Below are 11645 nucleotides of genomic sequence, written 5' to 3'. Positions count from 1 at the left end.
TTCCCTGCCCCTGCTCAGCCTCATTCCCATTGGTTGGTTTGTGTTCCCTGCGCGGGCAGAAGGACCCTTGGTCCCGTGACTGGAACAGTTCCTCGGCAGAGCTCCGGCCATGCGGCTGGAGAAATAAACATCTCTGAAACAGCTATCAAGAATCTGTCCGTCCATATATATTTCCTTTCCACGGGATTCCTGGTTTGATATATGCGTGTTGCAGTATCCCCACTGCAACAATGGGGGGTGCAGAGATCCACGCGCAGCCCGTGAAAAGGAGTGCTCACACCAGAGCGCATAGATGCTGAGACGCTTTTAAAGATTGAAGAAGAGAGCCTTTGCTTCCAGGCTAGAACAGCTCGTCCTTAAAAGACTAAACCCCATGAACTATTATGACCCATGCTGGCAGTTGTGGGAAAATGGAGAGATTCGTGGGACTGATTTTTCACTGCAGCAGATTCGGGTGGATTTTGTTTGTGGAGTTTGAAATTATGCTGGAGAAGTTAGCAGAGAAGTATCTTTCCATGGCACAGCAGAAGAAACTCTTTTCCTTAAACATAAAGAAAACTCCTAAGAAATTAAATACTGACCAAAACCCCATGTTTTGTTCCCTTGCACAGTTGATAGAAAGAGGGAGAGACTGGAAGAAAAAGGTGTTTTGAAAGTTTGCTTTGGTTTCTCATTACTCTTTTTATTTTTAATTCTGTTAGTAATAAATCTTCTTTATACTGTTTAAGTTTGGATGTGTTTTGCCTTGGAGTTTTCCTTTTTCCTCAATAATGCTTATTTCACCTCATGAAAGTGAAGTTTTAGTTCCCCTCCTCTGCTCAGCTATAGCAGAGACAAGTAAGTGAACAGTTTTTTGTGGTGCTTGGCACCTAACCAGCGTCAAACCGCCATACCCTGGCTGACCACCACTTAGCTCTGCCATGGTCCTCAAAGAAGCAAGTTCTAAACCAAACCCAAACACCTTCACCTTTTGTTTTGTATGAACAAAATAAAATGCCACAAATTAAGTCTATTCTTATCCCAGTTGGGAGGCAATGCAAAAAAAGCCCACAACACAGTCCCAATATAGAGCTGTCAAAACAAAGTTTTCCTACCATTTCTATGAATAAACTTCCTTTCTTTCTGACATTCGTGGTTTAAAAATGAGCTGTAGAAAGATTTATTATTAGTCTTAGTCTTATATTTCAAGATACACAGAACTGTACAGAGCATAACACCATTATTAAGATTTTAGTCTCAGAAAGACAGAACAGTGTATGGGAAAGAAAGTCAAGTAAGAGCGAAATTGGAAAGATTACAGAGAAGGAGGTAACAAGCTGTACTTGTACGAAGCAGAGTAGAAAAGAATTCATAACTAATGGGAGGGATGCAACAATGGTGACAGACAAAATGAGACATTATCCTGTTAATACTGGTAATCCAAAAAGATGTCTAGGTCTGAATATCTCAGCAGAAACAATGAGAGTTGGAAGGCAAGATAGATAGGAAAAGACTGGGAAAACATAGAATAAATTCCTTCTTCACTAAAATATTGTCCAGGTGGGTGAGCTCTGAACTATAATGATGTGTTTTTAAATGTAGCCAAAATCGGAGACTGTTACTTCATCTTTACTCTGAACTGTTAGTTTTGCAGAGTGTTTTGAGTCATTAGTCTCCAACACAAACTAGAACCCTTATGTTTAAACGTAATAGTCTTCATTAAATAATTCCATTATGTGTTTTTTCCACCTACTGTACACATACTTATGAATTACTGATAGCAAGCCCTAGGCAAAGGCAAGGGAAAAAAAAAGAGATGAAGTGAAAGCTTCATTTTTTTTCTTAGGGCGAAGCCTGCTGAACAAGATTGATTCTGATGTGTTTACTCACAAGAAGAGCATCATCATTGCATGAATAGTCTGGCTGATTTCAATGAAAACTGAGTGATGCATTATTCAGTTCAGCTAATGGAATGAGAATCTGATTTAATTTGGATTAAGAAGGAGTAAGGTGAGCAAGTAAGAAACAGAAAAACAAGAAACAATCCAAAATGCAAACCACCGCTTGATCTCTATCTCCTGAGGCTCCAAATTTCAGACCTGGGCTGTCTCTGAGCAAAGAGTGGGGTACACGTTCTTTCATTCTTGTCCTGTCACTACGCAGCTTTAAAACAGGGAACTAAAAGCAACTGTGCCATCAAACTGTGCCCCTTGAAAGCAACTGTGCCATTCTGCCCACACTTGCCTCATAAACTTATCAAGCTCCATCTTAAAAGTCATTAATTACCTTGCATTATTTCTACTGGGTTTGAGAACCTTACCACTTACAGTGGCTAATAACCTTCTTCTAATTTCCACTCTAAATTTATTCATAGCCAGTTAAGACTCATTCATTCTCATGCCACTGCTGTTTTTTACCTTACACACTTGTTTTCCTCTTGGGTATTTAACCTGCTAAATTTATAGCCAACACTCAGCATACAAAACTGCATTTAGCTCAACTAAATATAACCAAGCATTTAAACTCTCTTCTGATGAACCTCACATACCCCCTGCACCTTTTACAATTTGACTTCACTTTTTGGGTATAAGTGGATGCTTTTCACTGTTATCTAGAGGAGGTAAGAGCTTTATATAGTGATGACAACACACCTCGTCTACAACAAAAGTGACCTGGATGGTGTACTTAGACTTATACTTACCTCTATGTGAGATTACAAAGTTTGTATTTAAGTCCAAAAATGTGAAAAACAAACAAACAAAAAACCCAAACCAAACAAAAAACCCCAAACAAACAAAAAACACCACCAAAAAAACCCTACAAAGTCACTGAAGAAAGAGCCACTCTACAATCCAGAAACACCGAATTCTCTATTTGTCTTGTGTATAGAAATAACATCTATGCCTTGTGGAAATAAAAAAATGTTCAAAGGCTAGGAGATTAACCCTAAATTTTGGAAAATAAAGTTGCCTTCTCTAAAACTGACTTGGTTTACTCATATGAAACAACCTGACAAAAAATCGTATTGGAAAAAATAGCTCAAAAATGGTTCTGAAAGACAGCTGTAATTTTTCTTTCAAAACAATTTTAAGCATTAATTTTAAAAAAAGTTCATACAAATCCAACTACTTTTCAAAGGTCTCAAAACAAAATCTTTGTTTGGAAAACTCAGAACTGCTCAGAACTGTTTCAGTTCAGGGTAATGCATTCTTTTAATGCTTGGTTATTTTCCATGGGACACATAACCCAGTTTTATTTCCCCTCTAATCAGAAGATATTAATGTGTTGCAGGAGTGTGGAATACGATCCCCTCTGCTAACACACAGTAAATAAAAACAGAAGCAGCGAGGATTTTATTCTGGCCCATGGACTATATATATAAAATAATACATACTATATTAGTATTATACAATAATACCTATTGTATAGACTAACACATATCATATATAATAACTATCATAATAATTATTATTGTTATATAACACTCTTTATTTATATATATATATATGTGTGTGTGTGTGTGTGTGTGTGTGTGTGTATTCCTTGTTCCTTGGCCCTTGTTTTTTATTGTAGCTATCCAAGCAGCATAAGTTTTGTTATAAAATACAATGTTGAGAGAAAGGTACTCACGAGGGAAAATGCATTTTAATTTATGGGTATATAGAGAAAATAATCCAGCTTTTGTTTCTGAACTTCTGCAACTTAAAAAACAGCGAAATACATATATTTCTGGAATAATAATAAAAGCTTTGGGCTGAGACATTTTATGCTAAGTCACAGTCCTGCACAGTTTTATGGTTGAGTTATAAACCTGAAAAATATGTGCTTATAATGGAAATCCTGACAGACCCTAGTAGGGGCTCCTATAATATCTTGAATTTGATTTAAGAATGGTTTTCAATAATGCTTTCCCAAGCCAGTCTGTTGGGGACTGTTAGGGAAAATCTAATGTTGAGTGTGTTCCATGTCCCCAAATGCAGCTCAGTGTGCTTGATGAGAACACTGGGGCATCAAGGCAAAGCCTCCAGAGCTTCTGTAGCCCGGGGCTGTCAGGTCTCTAATATCAGAAACCCCATAAATGTCAGGGCTAAGTGCACCTTTCATTTAACAAAACAATAAATTTTCTATCTCTGTGCAATACATCGCTCATTTCTGTGCCTCCACAAGGGCTGATGTGATTTGTAAATGACTGGAAATTCTGCTTTGATTTTTTTCCCTAACAATCATGAACCACGCTTTTGGGAACACTGGATTTTTAGGGAGAAGGGAAGAGAGAACTTAGATAATCCAGGAGTCAAATTAAGACTGGAGAAAGTAGGATTATAACCCACTATAAACCCATCCCTGCTCCCAGGACCTTGGGCAGCACAAAGGGCCCAGCTCGCTTCCAGGATGTGCCACACTGCGCAGGGGTAAAATCCAGCCATGCCTGGGTTAGTGGTTCTGACCTCACCTTAGTCCTCCAATACCTGCTTTGTCCCAGACTCCATTTGTGCCCTTGCCATCACCCACACCCTTCACATGCATCCCCCTGCAAACTGAGCTGTCGGAGAGCTTCAAGGTTTGCCTACACTTGTCTTCACCACATTGTCATGGAGAGAGGGAGTCACCCTTCCAAGGCTGAGCCATTCCCCCCAGCTCTGGAGCTAATGACAAACACATACACACACTGGAGGCCATAAAGAACTCAAATACTATCACACTGAGGTTATCAGCACATGCAAAACAGCCTTAGAGAATCAGAGGTCAGAGCACAAAGGTGGGGGTAAGGTACCTCTATAATTTTTATTTATAATTTTCATATATGGCAATCTTACATTTTTGTTCCTGTGGTTCTGATGCAATCTTCCAGCCTCCAATATCCATCCCCCACAAACTAGAATGGCACATGGGGTTCATGCAGCCATCAGTTAGCTGGCATTAAACCTTCAAAACCCCGCGCTTTATTATTTATGACTATGAGACAAATGAAGGAACTGAGTCCTTTCCAAACCCTGGAGTGAGACAAGACAACATAAGAACTCTGATGGGTGGCAGGGACGATGCTTCTGTGCTCCTTCAGAGCATGGAGCAGGTACCACTGAAACGGAGCCAAGCAGCCAGGGAATGAGAGGGAAGGAGAAATGGTGACACTGGAGAAAAAGCAGGAAAGAGGCGCTGACACAAAGCACTGTGAAAGTAGGGGAAAACCAGAAGTAAAGAAAGTAAAAGAAAATTACAGCAAAAGAAAGACTGGGAATTTAGTGAGTGAACAGTCTGGCTGATATGAAAGGAGAAAGGGAAATGAGAACTTGTTCAGCTTTTAAGTTGATTAATTTTCTCGTGCTTGCCTTCATTTTAATCCTTTCCATATAGGAAACCTCTGTGGACTACTGGGTTTGGTAGAAAAGTTACTAGACCAGTTCGATACTGCAGAAGAAATGACTGGTGGACAAAGGGGAAGAAAACTGTGCAGAATTCTCTGTAAATATGCACAGAGTTATGCAGAAAAACATGAAATACTGTGCCCGTCAAGGAAACACACAAGTACACAGATGCTGCAATTGTTTTTAATAGGATCAATTCTCTGATTTATTCGGAGAATTATTTCCAACCACAGCCAAGGCAAGGGCACCAGGCTCTGATGCTCTGTCTCAGCCTACTTGCAATAGCTGCACTCAAGGTGCCCACATCAATCTGAGCATGGCAGATCAGACGTGAAGACCAAAGTTCTAACATTTACTTACTGCCCTGCCTTGCATGGAAAAAAAAAAGATATTTGAGAGGATCAAAAGAAACTTCCTCATTGTCTCACATAAGCCCAAGACAGCCCAGTTCATCACAGCAAGAAAGAAATCTGAACCCTTCCACCACTTAGAAATTAAAAGCTGGGATGAATAACTCTGCAAGATCCACTTGAATTTTGCTGCATGGGCTTCTCAAGTTTTTATGAACTTTTGGGAGCCACTCAGCAGGGTACCAAAAAGTCCCTGGGTATGGGCAAGGTTGGGTAATGCCCCTCTGAGACTTGATGGTGTAATGTTTTCTGAGAATGAGAGCTCTCCAATGATACCAGAAAAGGATCCTTCCTTTCCATCTGTGAATATCCAAGCTTTCCAGCTGAGTGAGAAAAATAGTCATGACGAATAGGAATAGGAAAAGGAAATTGTAGAGGGATTCAAGAGAGGAAAATGACACTTTCCCCTATATATTTTGATTCTGCTCCTCCACAAAATTAAAGCCTTGTTTCAATATGGTTTTAATTTCATAGCCCTTGGTTTAGATCCTACTCTTCTGTACACTGCACTTCCTCATGGAACAGCCCCATTAGCAAACTACATTTATGCTAATGGACCTGCTTGCAGCGATAATTATCCCAGCCCTTGGCCCTGGTCCTGGCCAGTATCAGCACATCAGGAGGGGCTGGAATGGCATTAGGATTGTACAATTAGCCTTGTCATAGCAAGGAGCTCTGGGAAGAGTGACATCTTGAAGCTTAAAATGCAGACAGCTGATAGATGACTGTCATTAAGCTCCTTTGCTCACTCCAGGATGGAATAGCCACTGAGCTGTAGGGTAGGCTTCTTTAATGAAAAAGAAAGACCTTTAACCACAGCCACTGTCCTCCACCTCTTCCCAACCTGTCCAGTTACCCCCAATTCCTCTTGTTTCACACAGCTTTTCTCTCATCCCATCTGGAGCAGAGTAACAAAAGCTGTCTCTAACAAGTTGCTCCTAATCCATCAAGTCTGGATGAAGAAAGGCTCCTCACCTCACAGTGCAACCTCACTTGCCCCCTTGCCCTCCCTGCTCAGAGCTTCCCTCTCTCCTGACCTGAGGAGTGCAGGCCCAAACCCACTGGATTTAGGATGCTCCTGGATCAGCTTCTCAGCTGCAAAAATCAACATCAATCCTTTGAACTTCGCACAGCCTGTGAGTTTACACCCAGCTGAGAAGTGCAGTAATAAATACACCTTCCCAGAAAGCCTGGCATGGAGAGAGGCCCCTTCAGGACAAGCCCTCCTTGGCCAAGAGAACTGCAGGAGGGCACAGAGCCCTGGGATGCACACCAGCTACACAGGACAGGTAATGGGGTGGCAGAAAGAAGCAGCAAGGAGGCTTTGCAAGAGCCTTTAGCTTGGTGGCTCCTGGAGGCTTCCAGCTGCAGCTCTGTACCTCTGGAAGGGAAACCTTAGAGACAGCAATGACTCCAAGTGTGCTGGAATAACACTCAGCAGACTTGAAAACGTGCAACTGCTTCATTAAAATTTGATCCCCAAGTTCCTCTCTCTTTTTCCTTCCTAGAGTGTTTTCAAACATTGTTTTCCTGCATACCTGGATAACCGATGCTGTGCAGGGCTTTAGTTAAGGCAATTTGAGAATTATTTTATATTGAAAAGGTATAAAAAGTAATCCCCTGCAGTACTTGATTTTCTTTCCACGACATTCCATTGTAACTTATGCTTTACCTTGTTAGCATTCTAAAGGGTTATAAAAGAATTATTATAGTTCAGAACACAAAAAACACGTCTGGCAGCCCCTGGGGGATACAGGGCAGAACAGTATGGGGCCCCAGCTAAGGCCCAGGAGAGCTGAGCTCTCCTCCACAGACTAGGTGATCATAGGCAAGCTGCCTCATGTTAGGAAGTTTGCTTCCTCTGCCTTCTTTGGGGCAGGAAAAGTTCCTCTGCTCTTGAACACTGCTCAGCAAAAGGAGTGCAGATGTAACGCAAATTAACAGCAGCAGAATGAAACCGTAATTGTAGCAGAAAAAAAACCCAGTAAAAGAGGAGATGGGACTGCCCAGGCCTATGTTGAAGTCAGCATTTCTGTAAGGCCCTGAGAGAGACAGAGTTAAGCACAGCACAAAGGCCCACTATCATAATTACAACAGAACTCCAGCTTATTTTCCACTAGAGTAACAGAGAGAGGATACAGCCTAAAATACAGGTCCCTTAGGTAACCTCACCCAGTGGCAGAATGTAACCAACTTTTCCTGACTAAAACCCTGCAGATGCGTCTTCCCTTCTTGAAGGCATTTCCATAAGAATGTCCTCATCCTCACACCTCCAAGTTGTGTGTGTGGGTGTGTTGGGACAGCCCTTGCTGAGAGAAACTGCATCAAACACATTGAAATATCAATGCACACAGCACTTTTTTTCTGTTTGTTTGTGGAATCTTCCTGACTTATGTGTACCTGTCACACCCTGGCTGAGAAGGATGTGATTCACCTACTGAGAATTCATTTCCAGGCTTGTGCCATCCTTACAGATTTTGAGTTTCAATCAATTTCTCCAGTAGCCAATACTATGGGTGTTCATGAAGTATTATTCCATCCTTCCATACCCTGAGGTCACCAAGGTGGACACTCTTGCTCCCACGACAAAGTATTTTGATACATGAGCACAGTTCACTGCTTTACTGGACAGCAAACTCCACAAAAAATTGCTGTGCTGATCTCAGAGCTAAAAGGTTAAACATTCATTTCCAAGCAAGACAGTCCCCATCTAAGTGAGACACCAGGAGATGCCTTGTGTGTCTGGAAAGCAGAAGGGAAGAGCCCCCTTAGACACAGCTGCTGTCTAACAACCATGTTTTATGCAGAATGCTTGGGGGCTACTCTATTTTTATAGCTTTCATCCATAAAATAAGAAGCTAAAGCTTCTGGAAGGAGAACACAATTACCCTACAATGATGTAACATCAGAATAAATTCAACACAATCTGTATAAGCAAAGAGAAAAAGCACCTAAGCTTTTTCCAATTGGCAGTAGATAATACTTTAAAACTGCCCTGTCATCAACCTTCAGAAGCTATCTCCAGAGCCATATGTGGGTTGGCAACCAGGCATAGTGCCTAACTAGTTTTGCATCTAGTTGTACAGAAGTAGAGACATATGGAAATGAACAGCCTGGCAGAACAAGTGAACTCTGAAGCAATGACTTCGATAAATAAGTGCCTGCACACTGGCAGATGGAGAAAAGCGCAGTTAGGGAGGGACTGTGTTGCAGCAGCAACTTGATTTTAAACAATTCGTAAAAATCAGCCTGAACTTCACATCTGAGGCATTTCCAGTGCCTTCAGTCCTCTTCTTGTTGGGGAAAATCCTCTCCATAAAAACAGGGAAGGTGAAGATAGAGCAGTGCATCTAGCAAAAGGTACCAGGAGCTGCTTCAGGGAGCAGAGAACAGGATTGGGAAGTCACTGACAATTTTTGTCTCCTACTACTCTGCTAATCATGCTTTTGGTGCCTTTCAGAAAGACACAACGAATCGTTCCCCATAGCCTAGGAAAGCAACACGTGGAGAGACATTCTCAAGCATACAGCAGCACCTAAAACACAGGCACAGTGGATACACTGTGAATATGGGATACACACATAGACCTTTCCTGCAGTGAATGCAAATTTGTGCCTGTTGCTGCCTTCTGCACTCATTCCTCTGGAGATCAGTCTATTTCAAGGCAAACTGAACCTTTCCTGTTTGCAGGCAGCAGACTGATTCCTAGACACTGTCAAATGTGACAGATTAATTGAAAACGAGTATTACTTTTATTCCACTTTCTGGGACACGGGGATTCCCTGTCTGGTAATCTCAAAGATTTTTCTTCTTACCATCTCTGAAACAATTTTTTGTGTACACCCTCTAACGCCAATTGACACGATTATTGTGATGCAGAAGAAGAAAAATTTAATTAATTTTCAATAAACTAGCTGAACTTCACTAAACTGTCTCAATAATAGGCCACCTTTTATTATAAAGGAACTCCCTTTCTCTTCCTGATGCCTTATCAGTTGTTATTACATGCAGGAGCTCACTTCTTTGCACTGCTTGGTTACCACATCAGATCTCACGTATCTGTGATACCTCATCTTCTCCTCCCACATCACAGAAAAGCAGCAGGCAACAATTTTCCAGGGCATGTCCATAAATCCAAACCCTGCATTAAGCTGAAACCATTTATAATGGCCATCAGTTTAGAAGCTGCTTCACTTCGGTAAGAATCACTGTGGGAAAGCCATGACCCGCCTTCCACAGGCCCTCCCATTGATCTGTCAGCTCTGTAAGATGTGGATCAGGCTGTCTGCTCCACTACAGGGTCCACAGCAAAGCCAGCACAGCCATTGGTCTAAGGAGTCAAGGGCCATACACACACACAAAGCGAAAATGATGGAGGGTTACCTCTGCACGGATGCCACTGTGTAAATGTTTTGCATTAAATGATAACAGCCACTATCAATCAAAAGAGTGGAGAACAGATGGGAAGGAGGATGTGTTGAGAAAAAGGACTCAAACAGGAATATGGATTTTCTCTCCACCTTCCCTGGTCCGGTATCAGCCCTAAATAAACCTTTGCACATCTCCATACAGGCAAATCCCACCGGTGTGTTCCAGTACTCCCCAGAAACTCTGGCTGCTTTACCACCACAGCACAAGGTATTAACACATCGACAAAATGCTGCAATGTCAGATTGTGGAGTTTGCATTCTCCCCACCTCTTCTATGGACCAGCCCCTCTACTCAGCACTACGGCTGCTTCATCTACTCCCTCCTTCAGGAAGGTTTAACAACAGATCTGATTCTGGAAAGAAAACAGTCCCTATTCATGATGCTTCTCAAACTTCTGCTCTTCTTGAAGAACAATGCAGGGCTAGCTGAATTTCTACATTTTCTTACTTTTGTAAGAACATTTTTTGTATTTAAGTTTTTAAAAGAGGCAAATGTTTACTTGATGTTTGGTCCAGCAAAACAATTGCTGAATCTCCAGGTTTCTCTTCAGTGCTAAAAGAGTAACATTACAACTTGAAGTAATAGTTTGTAAAAGATGTTGTAGGAAATTCAGTTAAGGCTGCAGATTTAATGTAAGATAGCAGTCTGTGGCACATATTTATAACAAGCATTTTCATCAAAATAATCTAAAACTTTAAACAACTTCCAAATAACTCAATGCAAAAAGCAGTCTCCAGATTGTCACTTGTAGTAACCTCATTGTAAACAAACCTAGTTGTTCAAAAGAGCCTTTAAAATGGATAACTTATGGCCTTCTACACTGTCAGATCTTGTTATTCTTTGCAACCGGTTTTCTTAGCACTGAGTACTTGTTCTTAGTACAACACTGAATACCTAAACATACCTAAAACCAGCTGTAAAACATTGTGCCAAGGATAGTTTGTGACCCAAACACAGCGGGATCAACCACCCAAGGAGTGACATGAAGGAGATGTTTATCTTCTTGGCAGCGTGGGGGCAGACAATTGATGGCATATCAGAATTTAACTGCCAATGCAGATCCAGAAGGGCTGAAAATCAGTATATATGAACAGTGAACACCAGAACAGGCTGAAAAATCACCCTGTGTCCAGTCCCAGATTTCACACAGGGGCTTCTTCCTTCACTCACACCTCTGAAAACAACCCCCATCCCTCATTAATGCTGAGTTGGAAAGACAGTCAAGAAAAACACTTTGGTTCACATATTGACAAGTCATCTATAACACTGTAAGCAGCCAAAATAGCGTGTATTTCAAGAACTACCCAACCTTCTTGAAAACAAAAACAGGCCTGAAAAAAACCCAATGCAAACAAAAACCAAAGTCATGTTTTAAAGCCAGTTATGAAAATGATAAGAAATGATTAAAAAACCCCAACATGAACTACATACCTTAGCTATTTGGACACACCAGCTCAGC

At 41.3% G+C, this 11645-nt stretch overlaps 1 protein-coding gene across 1 annotated transcript in view; it reads right to left on the bottom strand.

The window, feature by feature from the left end:
• Positions 1 to 11645, bottom strand: part of ERBB4 (erb-b2 receptor tyrosine kinase 4) — a 530390-nt gene that overhangs the window by 73362 nt on the left and 445383 nt on the right. The window contains exon 25 of the mRNA XM_017747097.1: positions 11618 to 11645. This exon is cut by the window's right edge and continues 20 nt beyond it. Coding sequence (XP_017602586.1) covers positions 11618 to 11645 — 28 coding nt within the window. The remainder of the gene's footprint in view (positions 1 to 11617) is intronic.

Source organism: Corvus brachyrhynchos, unplaced genomic scaffold (assembly GCF_000691975.1).
Source record: "Corvus brachyrhynchos isolate BGI_N302 unplaced genomic scaffold, ASM69197v1 scaffold671, whole genome shotgun sequence".
NCBI classification, from domain to species: Eukaryota; Metazoa; Chordata; class Aves; order Passeriformes; family Corvidae; genus Corvus; species Corvus brachyrhynchos.
The sequence above is the reverse complement of the archived record's forward strand: the minus strand, read 5'-3'. Positions and strand labels throughout refer to the sequence as shown.